Consider the following 16,855-nt stretch of genomic DNA (forward strand, 5'->3'; position numbering starts at 1 on the left):
TAATTCCAGTTTTTAGACAAATTGCTTTCCGGGTGTTGCTGGGGGCGGTCCGGGGGTCCTTATGGAGCCTTTGGAGGTGATTTAGTGGTGAAAATCTAAGTTTTTCTTGTCGACATTTTTTTTGGTTATTTTTTAAAAACTTTTTCAAACCCTTCAAACCTGTAGTGCTAATCGAGGCGGACACGCATTTTAAGCACAAAATCACCAATTTTCGCGCAAAATTTCGCGGAAAATGCGAGAAAATTACGAAAAACCTTCCATGTGAGTGAGACAACAATAGTGATGTACGAGTGGGACAGTCGAGGAATTCGTCGGCTCATTTAGTCGACGATTTTTTTTCCAGTGTCAAAAAACTTCAGAGTGGTAATTTTTGTAAACAAATTAATTCAAAACAGAAAAATCTTAGAAAAATTCACAAAATATTTTCTTTTTATAGCTTTAGCTTTCTTTTATTGTTAAAATGTGAATTAAAAGACGCAAAGCATAAAAAATGATTCAAAAGATTAAATGATGGGAAAATTATTCATTTCTGCTACTTTTCCCCGCACATGCGCAGGTGGAAATTGTGCGATAAAATCAGGAATAGGGGTTGAAAAATCACGAAATGTAGAAAATTAGTTTTTTCTGCAAGATTAAGTGTAGTTTTTGCAAAATCTAGTACTTGGAAATTGCATTGGGACACAGAGGAAGCCCATTGAGGTGCAAAAATTGTGAATTTGTGTAAATTCTCGGGGGAAATTTGCATTTGAAAAGTTTTGAGATTTTTCCACCCTCCTCCCTAAAGATTTGTGTGAAAAAGAAGCACCCATTTTGATGGGTGTTTTCCTGCTACTCATCTTCTTCCGTTCCATCTGCCTCTATCTACAAGACATTGTCCTGGGGGTCTACGACAGATTGTTCAGACCCAAAAATATCTTCCTCCTCCCATCGGCCAACAATAAATGCCGCAGCTATCGATCGAATGTCTCAAGTGGCTGGGGTGGCAGTGCAGCGTACAATAGACTAGTTGATGAGGAGAGGGCCCGGCTCTACGAGCAAATTCGCATGAGAAAGCAGGCACGCAAGGCACGGAAGTAAAGGTGGTCGCCAAAGGGTTGGACACGCGGGAGATGACTCACTTTATGTGAGGAGAAAAGGGTTGTGTTTCGATATAAAATCTACGAGAAAAAGGTGAAACTTTAAACAGTCATGGAGAACAAAGAAGAAATCAGGAGAGACGCAGAAATTCCACTCAAGCACGGCTGTCAGGATTTATGGACATGGAATAGGCGCGATAGATCACCGGAAGTATGGCTCAGTGGTCCTGGGAATCGTGTTGTGCATTTTCATCCAAACTGGAGTAAAGGAACCGCTGGTATTAGGGGTACACGAATCCTCAACAATGGACGATACTATTGGGAACTTAAACTATCCCAGAGGGTTTTTGGGACAAGGTAACTGAAGCTACAAAAAGAAACTTATTAAAATTAAAATTTTAAACGATTCTTTGTCTTTGTTTGTAGCATGATGTTTGGCATTGGGACAAAACATGCTCGTCTCCATGTGAACAGCTTCATTAATCTTCTCGGCGAGGACAAGAATGGATGGGGACTATCCCACAAGGGACTTCTCTGGCACAATGGGGTCGCTTTGCACTATACGAAGAAGTTTAAGGAGAATCAGGGTACGACTGTGGGCTTACTATTTGACGGCATTGCTGGCACATTGTCATACTACAAGGATGGTCTTTGTCTCGGTGTAGCCTTCCGTGGTCTCAATGAGGTAATACTTATTTTATTTCTTCTTTATTTTTCGCAGAGACAAGCTCTCAACAATCTCTATGAGAAAAATTGATTTTATTCTTTTTATGCGCCTCTCAGGTTCAGGAACCCCTCTATCCCATCGTGTGCTCTACAGCAGCCAAGACGGAGATGTTCCTGTCGGAATGTCGACGTGACTTTGTGAATCTACAGGATCGCTGCCGTGCTGCCATTGTGAAACGCGTAAAAAAGCGCGATGATATTCCGCAACTCAATCTACCACCGCGAATAGCCAAATATCTCGAAGAGACTCTCTGCGATTCCACTGCACCCCTCATGCCCGTCGATAATTTTGATATGTACATGATTTAAGGATACCCATACATTCCAATACGTTACTTTCTGCCCCCAAAATGGGCAGATAATGATTTTTGCATTACAAACCAAAGAAAAAAATAAACATTTAGTACCCTTTTCTAGTCAAGAACATCGTAAGAAAAACAACTAAATATCAGAACAAAAACTACCATAAGAAAAGAAAATTTTAAAACATAATTTTTACATACTTTTTAGATAAAAAAAAAGAAAATAAACTGTGGTATTATAAATGGAAAACCGCTGCACAAAAGACAAGAAACGAAGTCACTCTGAATGTGTTAATTTTCATTTTTTTTTCATAACAAAATAACTTTAAAAAAAAAGTGTAAAATTATATTTTTAAAATGAAATTCATCTCTAGTCCCCTTTTAGTCAAGTAAAAAAAAAGAATGAAGAATAGAAAAAAAGTTCTTAATTTCCATTAGTCTCTCTAATAAAGAAAAGATCTCACAGAAAAAAGAACTATTTTTCTATTCTTACATAGTTTTAGTATTAAGGATTTAAGTATAATCATTAAGTAATTTATTAATTAAAAGAAAAAAAAAGAATGATAATCCCGTGAAGTTCTAGGAGTGCCATAAATGTAAAATTCTTCTAGTCATAAAACTTAATGTTAAGTTTTATTCTTTTTTTCTTTTTGATAATTTCGAAGATCTCTTTTTTATGTTCTAAATATAAAACATAATAATATTGTGTAAGAATGTTAAATTATATTAAAGCCACAGATTTATAGTGTGCATAAATGCGATGAAAAAGAAAACTGTGGTAGGGAGCTATGTAATCAATCTAGTCAAATTGTTTATGGCCGTTAAGTCATGGGAGATTTGTTCTAATCTTACTTTAAACTTCTACTAAAATGGATTTGGGCGCATTTACTTAGGATTCAAGCACGAGGTGTCCCTTAATTAGTCATCTAATTAATTTTTTTGAAGCCTCTTTGAACTTCTAAATTTTTCAAACAGAAAAAAGAATCAAAGATGATTTTTCTCAGATTTTTTTGGCATAGAAACTAAAAGAATAGAGACACAAAAACTTCTTTCAAAACACACCCAGCGTGATAGAAAAAAAATCTTTTAGAGAAAAAGGCCCTGACAGACAATCCACATTTAAAAATACTAGCTAAAACAAATTAAATCAAGTAGAAAATCTTAAGGATAAAAAAAAGAACTCTCCTGGAAAAAAAAACGGCGTAAATGGTAGTGCAAAATATTTTGTTAGGTGTCTCCTTTTTGGACAATTTACATTTAAGTGCAATACTTGTATAATTCCCAACAATAGCTGTCTCTTGAACAAAAAAAAAAGAAATCTAATTTATAATTTCCGTGGATAATCGCATTTATAGAGAGAGAAAGAAAAAAAAATAAGTAAACCTGCATCTTTGCTGAATGTAAAATTCCAAAAGGGATTTCATGATCAAATAAAAAGACAACTTACGTAGACTTTTGAGAAATGTTCCATTTATATTATTTTGGGTATTATTTTCTGGCATTCCCACGCAATGCTCCGGTAGCTTGTGATGCCGTCTAATTTTGCTTACTCTCCTTTGCACCCTGTAGCGCCTGGGTCATGTAGAGCTTAGCCAGCGATTGGGAGCAGAATTGCGAAATATGCTGCGCATAGGTGTTGATCTGGCCGGAGACAATCATCGGGTTTAGTCGTGGTGGTACGGTGATGGGTCTAAACATCTTGTTGACATCCTCCTCAGGAAGTGGTGCCTCACCCTTGGCAATACGTGCGGCATTCTCCTGCGCGTGCTTTGTGAGCACACGATGCCGCTCCTGCTCCTGCCGATTCACCTGCTGCAAATGCTTATTGAACTTGGTTGCCTCCTGATTGAGCTCATCAACACGATCCATGAGGCACCGTAGATGATTCTCAAGCACAGACGCCGTGCCGAGATCCAAGAAATGCGTCCCATCCTCCTCCGGAACCAATTCCGTGAGTTCCATCATCATAATATTCGTCAATGGGGAATTACGAATGATAATGGGTACCTCTGTGAAGAGGTTCTCATAGCTAATCTTGAGTGCTCGCAGAGCTTCAGGCGTGAAATTCTCCTCCTTGTACATTGCAATTGCCTGCGGGGTCAACCGGTACGCCTTCAGCGTGAGGAAGCCCCTTGCGGACTTTTGCGTGTCGTAGATCACCACGACGGATTCCTCAATACTCGTTTGGTAGTGGTACTGCGACTCCAGCATTGGTAGCGACAGAAAATTGCCCACGTCGGCACTCTGGTACCAACCAACGTGGAAGTAGTCAACATTAACACGACGTAGACGACGCATCATTGTTACTTGATAATCATCCTCGTCCATGTTGTCCTCATTGCTGGAGAAGGGGAAGCAGTTGGTGATTTCCAAAACTTGATCCACCACAAGACCAAGAAGAGCACCCTGAGCTACTTCCATATTGCTCATTGACTCTTCATGGCAGTGCTTAACCATTTTCATTACGGCCTGTGAAAGATGCAAAAGAATTAATTTTTGTTACCGGACCCAAAAACATAACCTCACTTTTGGTCAAAAAGAAATCATTTCAACAAGTTTACAAACTTCCAAACAACTTTTAAAACAAATAAATAGTATTTTTAGATTAAGAAAACTAGAAACGGGCATTTGGGGCACAGTGGTGGAGCCTCCAGGGCCCTCAAAAGATTCCTAAGAGACGTCAAAGAGAAAATGGAAACGTGGAACCAAAACATTGCGTTTTTCTCAATTTTCCCCAAATTAAATGAAATTTCTTCACGCAGAATTTCATCATTGCACATTAAATTAATTAATTGAACTCACCAATCCATCGCACTGCACATATTCAATGGTATTAGCGATATTTTCGTGGGAACGCACATTTCTCGTTGCGGCCGCCATGGTTGGTGCACTTTTATTATCTTCTCTATAGGCTGCTTTTGGAACTACAATTTGAGCGCCAAATTTAAAAAGTAGTTAAAAAAAAAAAGCATAAAAACTACATGGGGGCGCTACGAAGGGGGGCTCTGAGGGGGGAATGAGTATCGTTGGTGAAAACCGCCTGGTCCCAGTAGTCTCTGTACCAATTTTCATCCCGATCGGGACAACGGTGTAGAAATGCAAAATCTTTTCTTTATTTTATAGATTTTCCTGGGCATGAATGAAAATACAGATAAAATAAGATTAAAATTCATCCATAATAATTCCCTCGAGGTGCTTCTTGTAGATAGCCATGAAGCGCGCCACAAAAGCTTCCAGATGAAAGATGTGCTTGCTGCCAATTTGCATGCGATGCTCATAATTAGCCGCATATTTGATGGTTTCCGCCTTGAGAGTCATATCGCATTTCAGCACGAGATTCTCCACGAGTCCTCGGAAAATGATATTTGGTGGAATGCCCTGTGCCAGGAGTTCGTAGAGGCGCTCCCGGACGGAATGAAGGCGACTCGGTGTCTGCTCCAGGATGATCTCATTGGCTGTTTCGCGCAAATAAACCTGCCAATCGAGTTCGGTGATCTTTTGATTTGCCGTGAAGGGGTACTGTTGCGTTTTGCAGGCTTCAAGCATGAGAATGGCCCGCCTGAGATTTCTATTGGACTGCTCAGCGATCCTCTGGCACAGTTCTCGCGATGGCTGCAGACTTTCCTTCTTGCACGTTCCAACGAGAACATTGACTATTTCCTCATGCGTGGGAGCAGCTACTCGGATACCCAAGCATCGACTCCGGATGGCCGGAATGACTCTCGATGTGGAATTGACACTCATGATGATCCTGCAGGTGTTACTGTACTTCTCCATTGTCCGCCTGAGTGCATGCTGAGCATCCTTGGTGATGTGATCCACTTCCGAGAGGACAATCACCTTGAATTCTCGCTGTCCACTGGGATCAATTTGATGTGTCTGTGCGACTTGTTTTATGAGATCCACAATCACAACCCGATCATAAATTCCTGCATCCGATGGATTCACTTCCAGATGATAGTTGCTGCCCACTGTCATAATTTCCACTTTCCTGTTTGATGGTGTAGTGAAGACCATGGTTTCGTGCCGGAGACGCTCCACGCCGACCCCATAGAGTTCCCGGAGGAGGCACATAATACGAGTTTTTTTACCTGCTCCGGATGGGCCGTAGAACATCAAATGCGGGAAATCTCCTTGCTTCAGGAGATTCCTCAATTGTTCAGCTTGCGTTGTGTGGTAATCGAGCTTGGAGAGATCTCGCGGGCGATGTTTATCCACCCAAAGAGCCATCCTTCGTTTTTTTTCTCTTTAGCTTGCTTGTTGGCTAAACTAAAAATGAGGTTATGACATTGCCGCCGAAATTGAAAGATTTCGCGAAATTCGGAAAATCCGAAGGTAAACTCATGAAGTTGACTTTGAGTTGATTTATTTTTCGTTCAATTTTTAAGAATTCTCTATTTTTTTTGTAAAAGTTATAAAATTTTAATAAATTATTAAATAAAAAACTAGCATTCTGTTGGTGTACTAATTAATTCCAAATAAAATTAATCGTATTTTTCTTTGCTTTTCTGATATTTGAAATATTTCAAAACCACTTGCAGCTAACTTCACGGCAAAACATGACACATCCCAAAACAGAAAAAACAAACTTCTCTAAATTCTTTCTAAAATAGTTTTTTTGCGCGAAAATTACTCAAAAAGTGAATAGAAAATTAATTTTTATTGTTGAACCAGTTTAGGTTTACCTGTTATTTGTTGGGAAAGAAAATTAATTTCTTTCCAAGGATTCTATTCCAATAAGATTTTTTTTCCGTCGTTTTTTGCAGATTTTCTCCGTTTTTATTGGCTATAATTAAGTGAATTCCATCAATAAAGTCTGCCAGCGAGCCGATAAAATGAATAATAATCGGGATATTTATGATTTAGTTGAAAAACTCTCCTTAGAACTTGGCGGAAGGAATCAAAGTAAGTTTGAAAGATAGCTTGTGAAAAAAATCTTCCTCCGGAAGTTAAATTACAAAAAATTAATAATCGTAAATTGTGAGCCTGAATGGAGAAATAAATAGTGCGTGTGGATGTGGAAGAGTGCCGATGTGCTCTAAATCATTTGCATAATTTAATTCAACTTTTTCATAGGAGGGGCCCTAAGGAGTGCCACCAACTACCTGACAAACACGCAACTCCGAGTAACGAGCGGGGAGGACGAGCAGACAATTGTGACCAAAATCACATCAATTCTCTCACAAAAGTCCAGTCGTGATTTGGTGCTCTTCACGCGCCTCCACAATCACTTAGCTTCAAATGTGAGTTCCCTTCATTTTTTAAGTATGTTCAGGATTTATTGATTTTCTTTGCAGTTTTTGTGTAAGTTTGAAAAATACTTTGAAAAAATTACGTTAAGCTACCAAATCAATAAAGAAGGATTTGTGATATTTATTTGCAGATGGAACTTATTCCTCGAACGCAAATTCTGTCCTTTCTCCTGAATATGGCAAACTCTGGGCGTGACCAGAGGATCTCACCTGCGGAAAATTCTCTTGGGAATAGTACAAAGAATCACAACAGCATCAATTCCATTCGGCGTGTAATGCCGAAATCCTCAACGCGCTCTTCAGCACCTCCCTCCATTTCTGAAGCTCCATCGAAATTACCTTCCTATCGTGGAACAATGACGCAAATTTCAACTTCAGCGACACGCACGGGGGGAACCCATTCGACTCTCGAGCCAACCGATCAGCAGGATGAACTTGTGCAGGATGTACTGTACGCACTGATTGGGAAGCAATGCAAGTATTTGCGAAAGGATGTCGTAAGTGGGGGTTTTAAGCTCGAACCAGCTAAACGTCGCTCTCTAACGGCTCAGAATGCCGAAATGCTCCTCCGGTTGGCCGAATTGGGCTACCTGCACGACCAAGTGGTGAGCTATATGGATACAAAGAGCGAAAAGCACCCCCTTGGACTCATTGGTCAGGGCCTCGTGTCGGCAATTTATCGAGAATTAACCCAGTACTATGGGATGGTGGCCAGGATGCAGGAACAAGTGAATGCCCTACGTAGCAAGGGAACGGGGGAACGTGTTACTCTGATGAAACTAATGCTTTGGGTCACAATGCCACTGCACAGATTCACGTGGCTCACGAGAATAGCTGAAAAGTGTGTTGATTGCAAGGGGGGAGCCCTCATGTCGACAGTTTCCTCCTACCTCAGTCACGGGGATCACGCTGTGAAGGGTCTAGCACGGGTACTTCTTCAGGAAATGTGTCTCCCATTGCGCCATATGCTACTCCGGTGGCTACTCGATGGAGAAATTGAGGATCCCCATTCGGAATTCTTCATTGAAACCCTCCACGATGTTACGAATGATCGTCTATGGCATGACAAGTATCGTGTACGTGAGAATCTCCTGCCGACATTTATCAGCACAAATCTTGCTAATAAAATCCTAGTCATTGGGAAGAGTATCAACTTCCTGCGGAAAGTGTGCCAAGACAAGGGTGCCATTGGTGGGCGGGAAGAGCTTAAAATGTGCTTCGAGGAGAGAATTGATAATCTCTTTGCGGCCGATGGGGATACGAGGTTGCATCAGCAAATTGATACGTTCTACCTGAATACGAGTAAGAAGGTCCTGCAGGTTATTATGGGGCCCAATCGACTCTTGGAGCACCTCAAAGCCATGCGACGGTATCTGCTGATGGGTCAGGGAGATTTTGTTGGACTCCTCATGGAATCTCTCAAGTAAGTTTCAAATGCATTTTTTTACGACCATCACTGTAGTAATGTTTTCTCTTTTTTTTTCATAGAACTCAACTCGATAGTCCAGCAAAGGAGGTGCGTTGCTACAATCTCTCAGCCATTATGGATGCCACAATTCGCATGACAAATGCCCAATTTGACGATCCGGACATTCTGAGTCATCTGGAAGTGCAGATAATGGAGCCATTTGATGGTGACACAGGGTGGGACATTTTCTATCTCAAATACACCGTTCAGGGTCCCGTGGCGACTATGCTGGAACCCTGTATGGCACGCTATAAGATGATCTTTAAGCCACTGTGGCGCACGAAACGCATTGAATTCGTACTAATGTCCAAAGTGTGGAAGGATCAGATGTGCAATGCAAAGGAATTCCGTGGTATGCGTGCCGAAATGGATGCAATAACGTACAAATTGCACCTCTGCACCCTGGAGATGATGCACTTTATCAGTGAGATTCAGTACTACATCCTATTTGAGGTGATTGAGTGCTCATGGGCAGCCCTTAGTGCACGCATTGGTACTGCATCGGCAATTGATGATATCCTCCAGGCGCACGAAGACTTCCTCGAGACAATACGCTATGGGATCTTTTTGGATGCAAAAAGTGACAAATTATTTGCCAAATTGGATACAATCTTCCAAGAGGTGATGAATCTCGAAGCGTGGCAGGATAAATTCTACGAAGTTTGCTTCCGGGAGCTAAATGCCCGCACGAGTTTCGATACAAATGTTAAAGTGAGTGAGAAGAAGGGTGAATATGGGGTGACAACGGAGAAGCGTATGGAGCGGGATCAAGAGAGAAAAATCTTTCAGAGTGACATGGCAAAATTCCAAAAGAGTCTCGATCACATCCGTCACAGCTATGAGACGTCCGTCAAGCAATTCCTCTATGAGCTGGCATCGTCAAATGACTACAATTTGCAACTATTTGGCATTCGATTGGACTTCAATGAGTACTACAAGAAGCGCGATGATCGTCTCAAGGTACCCCTCACGTATGAATACATGCGAATGAGCAATATGTTTCACAGCAGTAGGAATAGCAGTACTCGCATGAGTACAAGCTTAATTTACTGACCGGCCCGCAGTAGCCGTGCGGCTTCCATAAGTTTGCCAAATCCCACAGAATCTCGTATCCGAATGCCAAGTGTGGGCATACAGAGGCGCATCATTCAAGGATCGTGTTGCAGTTGCTCCTAAAAACAATCACCCCGTCTCCCAAATGTTCTCTCCCTCTCTCTTTATGAAACTCTCCCAATAAAATAAAATGTGAAGATAAAATTCTTTCTTTTTCCTCTTAATTTATCTTCTTGCTGCTGTGTGATTGATTCTTGAAGAATTCGACCATCACGACTAAGACTTTCTTCAAAATTTGCCCATCCCCAATTTTCAGCCAATTTCACATTTCACTGACAAAGAAAGAATCACAGCCCGTAAGTTTTACTTACCGTTCTTTCGCTTTATACTGTTCCATCCATGCTTTAATTTTGACTTTGTTTCGTTGTTTCTCGAATATAAATTAACTTCTTTCAAGTTTTTGATAACATTTTGCTCTCAATGAGGCCAAAGTTAATGTAGCCCAAGGTGGATCAAAAGGTAATGCATGAGTTTGTTTATTTTTCTCATTTCTCTTAACTTCGTTGATCTTTTTCAATGCACTAAAAAGTAAAATGTAGAACAACTCAAAAATTTCCCTTTTGCTTTCAATTTAACGTTGATATCTCTAAAATTGTCGCAGCAATACCCAAAAACGGAAGTAGGGGAGACCGGGGCAAAAAGAAGTCAATTTCCATAAATCCTTATCTGCAGGATTCCCTAAAAAAAAAAAATATTTTGGCGTTACGTCCCATATAGGAACAGGGCCGGCCGTCCTATATGATGTTGTTGTTCTCCTTGCGGAGAAGTAGTGGGCGGCTTGCTAGATACTACCACGTGTGGGCCATTTTACGGATAGGAGTGTATCAATCTCCTGATCCAACCGGTCAACGTGATCTAATTGCACGTTGGCGGATGGGGCGCGTTGCCGGGTTCTGTATTCGAACCGGCGACCTTTGGATGCGCACTCAAGCGCTCTATCCACTGCACCCCAGGCCCACAGGATTCCCTAAGGGCAAGAAAATTTCTTCGATAGGTCATTTTCATAGGAAATTTCCTGGCCTACAACTTTGTCTCAGACCACTTTTCCCTATCTCCCCGGGAAATATGAGTTTTCGAGCTTTTCCTGAACCCTTCGGCTTCTGACTTTTTTTAAAACGCGGCGGGGAAATATAGTCACCAGTGGGGTAAATAAAGTCGGTGGAATTTTCCGACATTACCAAGGATTTCCCACCTGAGAGATTGATAGTAGTTGATAGCTAAACTTCTCACCTTTCAATCCGCGACAAGAAATTTCACTTTTAGACCAAATAAAACAGAGAATTTTGCGATTTTCTCAATCTTGCCATTTTGCAACAAATGATTAGAAAATATTGTCAAAAGTTTCGAAGTTCCATATGATTTACATTGGTTGACTACCCCAAAGGACATGTTTTGATTCAAATAGTTGTACAGAAAAATCATTAAAAATTAGTGTAAAATATACCTTGACAACGTTTTCCACATTAACTCAGCTAGTGAGAAAAATTATTAGATTTGAAAATCGCTAAAAGAAAAGTTTCGGAGAATGATTTTCCTCAATACAAAAAAGTTTGGGAAAAAAGTTTGAGCTTATGCTCCCAGAAAAGACAGAGTCCTAAACATCTCTACTGCTAATCAATCGTCTGTTCAAGGAGCACCAAATTAATAATTTTTATTTATTAAAATTTTTCCTATGTTGATATAGTTTAAATGGCAAATGCCTTTCCTTGAAGAGGAATATCAGGAGTGATTAAGGACACCGGGAAAAACTCTTTATTTACCACCAAACGTCCTGAAACCCGGTAAAAAGGATAAAGTTTACGTGAAGGTTTTAAACCAAAATCAAACGGAAACCTACTTAAACCTGTTATATTGCTCGGATAATCTCCAAATTGCAGTCAATTATTAAAGGTTGTAGGGCTTTCCACCATAATTTTTTTTTCAAATTTTTCCGATTAATAACTGAGAAATTGCCATTTGAGAATTCCAAACTGACTTTGTTTTACCCCGGTCTCCCCTAAATGAAGATTTTTGAGTTTTTCTACATTTTACTTCTTAGCGCATTGAGGTAGTGCAACCCAGTCAAAAAGTAGGTATAGACCATCAAACACATGCATTAACTTTTGGTCCACCGTGCATTTTAAAAGCTCTTTTTGATAACAAAATGAGGTCTGTTGGAAGTTTTTCATTCTCGTTTGTTTGTTTTCTTTTTTTGTGAGAATAATCTGGTTAAGAAATCAGAAAAAATTAGCCAATTGTGTACTCCAATTGTTCACTTACCAAGCTTAAATCCTCACAGATCTCCAGATTCTTAATAAACTTTTGTAGGAGAGATAAGAAACTCTCATTGTTGGATGAGAAAGAATTTTTACGGGAATAATTTCTTCTTTATTTTTTTGTTGTTTGATATAATATAATAATTAATTTTAATATTTTTCTCAGTTAATAGACTTATCTTTGATTTTTATTATCAAGTTGGAAACATAATGAGGGGAGAGTGGCGCAACAGAGATTACAAAAAAAATGAAAATAAAGGGGCAAAGAAAAAGTAGATATATAACTTACGCAAATTCCTTACTAGGAGTTGAAATTCCAGCTGCCTCTTCATAGCCCAATTTAAGTTCTAATTTCTTTTTGGAGCTCTCTGTACTTTTCTCCTTATCAGCTTTCTTCTTTTTCCCCTCCTTCTTTCGCTTTGTTTTCTCACCCTTTTCCCCCAAATCTTCCGGAACTTGCTGCGAGAATCCCAATAGATCGTGGCTTTCATTGTTTTTGTGACTCTTCCCCTCCTTCTTTCGACTCTTTTCACTTTTATCCTTCTTCACCTTCTTACTGCTGCTATTTGTGGGCTTCTCATCATGCTGCACAATTAAGTTGGAAGTCTTTGAGGGTTGTTTCTTTCCGTCTCGTTTACTTTGCATTTCCTCTGCCTCCCTATTGGGGACTTCGAGATCAATGTCAAGAGCACGATGTGGATCATTGGGATCCATTGTTTGATCAACATCTTCCGGTTCTGACAACGAAGCACCTTCTGGCATCTCAATTAGCGTATTCACCACATGAAGTTGCTTCGGTTCTGCTGAAAAGAATTACAAAATTTGTTTTTTTTTGTGTGAAGAAATTGCAGAATTATAGATTGTCCTACCATCGCTATCAGATCCAGATGATGAGTAGTTAATTTTGTGTTTTGATTTGCGACTCTTTTTAACAATTTTAGTCTTTTTCTTCTTTTGCTTCTCTGTCTTTTGGTCCTCCATCAAGTACTTGTCAGATCTCTTTGTGGCTACAAAAAAAATCATTTTTAATCTTTAAAAGACAGTGAAAGGTAATCAAAAGGACTTACAATGAACCGTAAGGGGTACTTCAAGGGCTATTTCGGCAATTGGGATGTCATCACAGCCATCATTGCGTATCTTCATAGGCAAAGAATTCCTCGTGGCTCCTTTGAGATAGTGCGGATTGTTGTTTTGTTCCATTTTTCGTGCTTCTCGCATCTTCTCGAGCTCCTCACCCGTTGGCTCGACGTACTTCTTGCGATCAGCACGCCCTTGAACTTCGGAATTGGTCACAAAGAGTTCCCCCATGTCGTCTTCACCCTCCGACGAGGGACTACTCAGCTCAGGCGGGGTATTTATCCACTTGTGCAAATCCAAACCCTCAGGCAGGGGTACCTTCTTCTGTGCCTTGGGTGCCACTGGGTTAAGATCACCGGCAAAGAGTGTACTAAAGTCCCGGATTAACTGTGCAGCTGCTGGTGGGATATCCGTTGAGATTCCACCATTCTCCGTACTTGGGAGATCATCGAGGAGATCTCGTTCTCCCTCAGCCCCATTTACTGGCTTCAGCTCCTCCTGCAGCATTTGAATTACAATCAATGCTGAACTTGATCGTTCCTGCACCTCAATATTCCCTGAACTCACAAATGGAGTCACTTTATCCACAAAGAGATTGCAAAGGCGCACAATATCGCGGGAATTTTCCGCCTCGAGACTCCGCATTAGCATCCGCGTCATGAGTTTGAGGGCATTGTGAATGTAGACTGCTTGAATGTGATCCGGTAGCTGTCGGGGCTTTAGGAGGGACTTCAGGGTATCCTCGGGGTCAACGAGGAAACTACTAAATTCCCCCACAATCCATCCTGCAGCATAGAGCACCTCATTCATTGTACCATTCGATGCGTCCCAGTGGGCAGCATTGGCGGGGAAATTATTGAGCAGCGTGGCCATTTCCGTGACTGCAAATTCCCGGACAGCCTGTACACGGATTGCCACATCGAGGAGCTGCGTGGCAATGACACTACCGTGTTTGGAGTTTGCCTCAAGCTGAATAAGCTCCACCAAAACCGTGAGGTACCATTCGAAGTTGATGACGTATTGATAGGACCCCTGGGAACATATCTCGATGACTTTGTACAGCAACTCATCGCGATACGTTGACCCCTCGGCACGTTCCATGTGCCCCAAGAGGCGCTTCACAATCTCCATGAGATTCTTCTTCGACACCATGCCGTACAGCAGATCCAAAGCGCGAAGCCTAATTGACTCATCCTTGTCATCAAGGCACGCCAAAATGAGATCTTTGTGGGCCTGAACACTCTTGGGGTGTGTCTTGAGAATTTTTGACATGGCCAGGAGGCCCAAATATTTTACTGCAACAAGACAAAATTATCGATAAAAATGTTTTTTTGTTTTAATGCAAAGAAACTCACAATTCTGATCGGAATCCTCAATGAGAATTCTCAATTTCTGCACGCAAAGCTGGATGGAAGCACTGTGATTCGGCATTCCACTGCTTATGCTGATCAACACGGCGATCACGGTATTAATGCATTCATAGAGAAGACTCATTGCGGACGTGCTGTTGAGATAGAATTAAAAATTTACTTCAAAACTAGCCCCAAACACTAAAGAGAAGGAAAAATCAAGCGATAAAGTAATGAAAGAAATGCTTGCCTATGGATTAAATTCGTAAGAGGTTCTATCAATTTTTTACCAAGTCTCGGTTCTAAGGGTGTCAGGGCGCCAAACTGCAAATGCAATGAAAGAATAACATGAATCAAACAGTCTAAAATGATTAAAGCAAAGGCGGAGTTTTTTTTGGGATGAATAAAACATTATTATTTTTGTAAGAAAACCACCTCGAGATAAGATGAATGAGTGGTTTTGTCATCTTCCTACCAATTTTCGGCTCAATCGTCACAAAGTGAGAAAACTGAGAGCTCAAAAGGTTAAACAAGAGAGAAGGCAGACAACACATTTACGCAGATATACTAACCAATTTAATTATCTTAATCAGCATCCAATTATTGGTGGACGTGGTCATAAGTTTGAAGAAAATCGGTGCGAGGGAGAGATAATTCTTCGGATTCTTCCGCGCAAGTTCGCAGATGACATTAACAGCGGCCGACTGAACACCAGGATCGGGATCCTCGAGTTTCTCCTTGAGTTTGGGGAAGGCAGGCTTAAGGGCCTCGGGGTATCGCAGAAAAACTTTGTACATCATGAGGACGGCCTTCATACGCAGGTAGGGCTTTGTGGAGCTCATGAGTGTCATGATATCATTGGCCAGATCTCGCGAAAGATCGGCCGAAATGAAGCAACTCAGCCCACTGAGTGCCACGCCAGCATCATACTGATTCTGCGAATTCAAATCCTTCCGTACCATGTTCGTGGTGAGCATGAGGAGCTCACTGTCTGGATGGAAACACTGACTGGCGGCTAAGTAGCCCACTCGTTTGCACGTAAACTTCGATGAGCTCATCACTTCGATGATGTTGAAGCCGGCCCAGGAGATGTCATAGCCCAACATTTGAATCTACAGAGAATTTGGTGTTAAAAAGCGAGCAGAAGATCAGTCACAGAGCCACGTCTGTTTGACCTGTCTGCTTATTATAAGAAGGAGAAGGCCTGCAAAAGTTCTCACAGAAGGTCACTGACCTTAGCATTCAACGATATCATTTTTTATGGTGTTTGCTTTTTAATACAAGAGCAAATTATATTAAAGACTAATTTGGATCTTCTGCCGAGAAACTTTATCCCTTATTCCTTCTAGTTTTATCCCTTTTCTAGAACATTTTCAACTCTTTTACGGACTTTTGCATCAAAACTTACGTATGTTAATTTTGAGACTGCATTGCATTTAACATTAATGTTGTCCTGTCGCAGCTCCAGCTTAATCTCCTCAATGCACTGAGCGATGTATTTGGCCTGGAAGGAAAGAGGTCATCATGAGAATGTCACCCCCAAACAGCTTCAATTCTCGTATTTCCAGCTGAGTTGCTTTTGTGACACATTTTAGCATGTGGGGCCCACTCAATCACCCACGGGCGCACCAATCAATAACCCTCGTGGTGCCAGAGATTGATTTAATCGACGGGGACAAGCATTTAGGGGTCAATTGATGGGAATAAAGCTACCTCATTATCTTTGTTGTTGCGGATCCCACGGACCAAGTCGGTGAGATTTTTATCAAACATTCGCTCAAAGTTTCCCTTCACTTTCTTCAGTGCCATTTTCGTGGCTGCTTTTCACACTTTTCCCGCACACTCACTACTTTCACCACTAGCAAATCACCCGCATAGGATGCTGAAGAAGAATTTCCCGAGGTTTTTGGCCAGCAATTTCCCCGTAAAACTAATGCAATTGCGATGCAAAAGAAAGGATTTTTTGGGTAAATTCGCCCGAAAAGAGAACTGTCAAGCCACGTCAATTTAGGGTTTCCACACTAAAATAGAGTGCGGAAATTTATGAAATTTTAAATTTCATCAATGAAATTTTCAGAAATATATAAATTGCGATTGACCTTGTGCCGATTTGGTTACTTTTTCTCAATTTTTAAGTCATTTGTATAGTTAATTTTTAAATATTGAGTCCAAATTAGTACAAGATTATGTCTTTGCAATCCTTGATCATTTTATGACCACAAAAGAACATCGAGTTG

The 16,855-nt window shown here is 40.8% G+C and overlaps 5 protein-coding genes across 6 annotated transcripts; 2 read left to right on the plus strand and 3 right to left on the minus strand.

The window, feature by feature from the left end:
- Nucleotides 1-362: 362 nt before the first annotated feature.
- On the plus strand, nucleotides 363-3,578 carry LOC129790365 (SPRY domain-containing SOCS box protein 3). The gene is made up of 3 exons (XM_055827847.1): nucleotides 363-1,433; nucleotides 1,503-1,761; nucleotides 1,860-3,578. The coding sequence occupies exons 1-3, from the start codon at nucleotides 1,189-1,191 to the stop codon at nucleotides 2,109-2,111; spliced, it is 756 nt and encodes a 251-aa protein (XP_055683822.1). The 5' UTR covers nucleotides 363-1,188; the 3' UTR covers nucleotides 2,112-3,578.
- LOC129790324 (eukaryotic translation initiation factor 3 subunit H) lies at nucleotides 3,553-4,997 on the minus strand. The gene is made up of 2 exons (XM_055827794.1): nucleotides 4,907-4,997; nucleotides 3,553-4,573 (listed from the first exon to the last, which is right to left on the minus strand). Exons 1-2 carry the CDS (start codon nucleotides 4,982-4,984, stop codon nucleotides 3,641-3,643), a joined length of 1,011 nt encoding a protein of 336 aa, XP_055683769.1. The 5' UTR covers nucleotides 4,985-4,997; the 3' UTR covers nucleotides 3,553-3,640.
- Nucleotides 4,998-5,195: 198 nt separating this feature from the next.
- LOC129790315 (replication factor C subunit 3) lies at nucleotides 5,196-6,375 on the minus strand. The gene has a single exon (XM_055827786.1). It carries the CDS (start codon nucleotides 6,332-6,334, stop codon nucleotides 5,267-5,269), a length of 1,068 nt encoding a protein of 355 aa, XP_055683761.1. The 5' UTR covers nucleotides 6,335-6,375; the 3' UTR covers nucleotides 5,196-5,266.
- A 288-nt stretch (nucleotides 6,376-6,663) lies between these two features.
- LOC129790160 (gamma-tubulin complex component 3) lies at nucleotides 6,664-10,081 on the plus strand. Its single transcript, XM_055827512.1, has 4 exons — nucleotides 6,664-7,009; nucleotides 7,181-7,347; nucleotides 7,488-8,779; nucleotides 8,845-10,081. The coding sequence occupies exons 1-4, from the start codon at nucleotides 6,940-6,942 to the stop codon at nucleotides 9,875-9,877; spliced, it is 2,562 nt and encodes an 853-aa protein (XP_055683487.1). The 5' UTR covers nucleotides 6,664-6,939; the 3' UTR covers nucleotides 9,878-10,081.
- Nucleotides 10,082-12,281: 2,200 nt separating this feature from the next.
- Nucleotides 12,282-16,641, minus strand: LOC129790141 (AP-3 complex subunit delta). Of its 2 annotated transcripts, none has more exons than XM_055827455.1 (8): nucleotides 16,332-16,641; nucleotides 16,027-16,122; nucleotides 15,191-15,730; nucleotides 14,869-14,942; nucleotides 14,625-14,773; nucleotides 13,260-14,564; nucleotides 13,062-13,199; nucleotides 12,282-12,995 (listed from the first exon to the last, which is right to left on the minus strand). In XM_055827455.1, exons 1-8 carry the CDS (start codon nucleotides 16,425-16,427, stop codon nucleotides 12,478-12,480), a joined length of 2,916 nt encoding a protein of 971 aa, XP_055683430.1. In that variant the 5' UTR covers nucleotides 16,428-16,641; the 3' UTR covers nucleotides 12,282-12,477. The 2 variants fall into 2 exon arrangements, with proteins under 2 accessions (XP_055683430.1, XP_055683431.1); XM_055827456.1 differs by having other exon boundaries at nucleotides 12,282-12,992; nucleotides 16,332-16,620.
- Nucleotides 16,642-16,855: the final 214 nt, after the last annotated feature.

Source organism: Lutzomyia longipalpis, chromosome 2 (assembly GCF_024334085.1).
Source record: "Lutzomyia longipalpis isolate SR_M1_2022 chromosome 2, ASM2433408v1".
Lineage (NCBI taxonomy): Eukaryota > Metazoa > Arthropoda > Insecta > Diptera > Psychodidae > Lutzomyia > Lutzomyia longipalpis.

Bases quoted from the DNA above. Each gene is read 5' to 3' on its own strand.
- LOC129790365 (XM_055827847.1), top strand. From the start codon at position 1,189: ATGGAGAACAAAGAAGAAATCAGGAGAGACGCAGAAATTCCACTCAAG. The intron at 1,434-1,502 runs GTAACTGAAGCT...CTTTGTTTGTAG, and splicing joins CAGAGGGTTTTTGGGACAAG to CATGATGTTTGGCATTGGGA. The intron at 1,762-1,859 runs GTAATACTTATT...TGCGCCTCTCAG, and splicing joins CCTTCCGTGGTCTCAATGAG to GTTCAGGAACCCCTCTATCC.
- LOC129790324 (XM_055827794.1), bottom strand. From the start codon at position 4,984: ATGGCGGCCGCAACGAGAAATGTGCGTTCCCACGAAAATATCGCTAAT. The intron at 4,574-4,906 runs GTGAGTTCAATT...CATCTTTCACAG, and splicing joins ATGTGCAGTGCGATGGATTG to GCCGTAATGAAAATGGTTAA.
- LOC129790315 (XM_055827786.1), bottom strand. From the start codon at position 6,334: ATGGCTCTTTGGGTGGATAAACATCGCCCGCGAGATCTCTCCAAGCTC.
- LOC129790160 (XM_055827512.1), top strand. From the start codon at position 6,940: ATGAATAATAATCGGGATATTTATGATTTAGTTGAAAAACTCTCCTTA. The intron at 7,010-7,180 runs GTAAGTTTGAAA...ACTTTTTCATAG, and splicing joins ACTTGGCGGAAGGAATCAAA to GAGGGGCCCTAAGGAGTGCC. The intron at 7,348-7,487 runs GTGAGTTCCCTT...ATTTATTTGCAG, and splicing joins ACAATCACTTAGCTTCAAAT to ATGGAACTTATTCCTCGAAC.
- LOC129790141 (XM_055827455.1), bottom strand. From the start codon at position 16,427: ATGGCACTGAAGAAAGTGAAGGGAAACTTTGAGCGAATGTTTGATAAA. The intron at 16,123-16,331 runs GTAGCTTTATTC...CTTTCCTTCCAG, and splicing joins GCAACAACAAAGATAATGAG to GCCAAATACATCGCTCAGTG. The intron at 14,565-14,624 runs GTGAGTTTCTTT...GTCTTGTTGCAG, and splicing joins TGAGGATTCCGATCAGAATT to TAAAATATTTGGGCCTCCTG.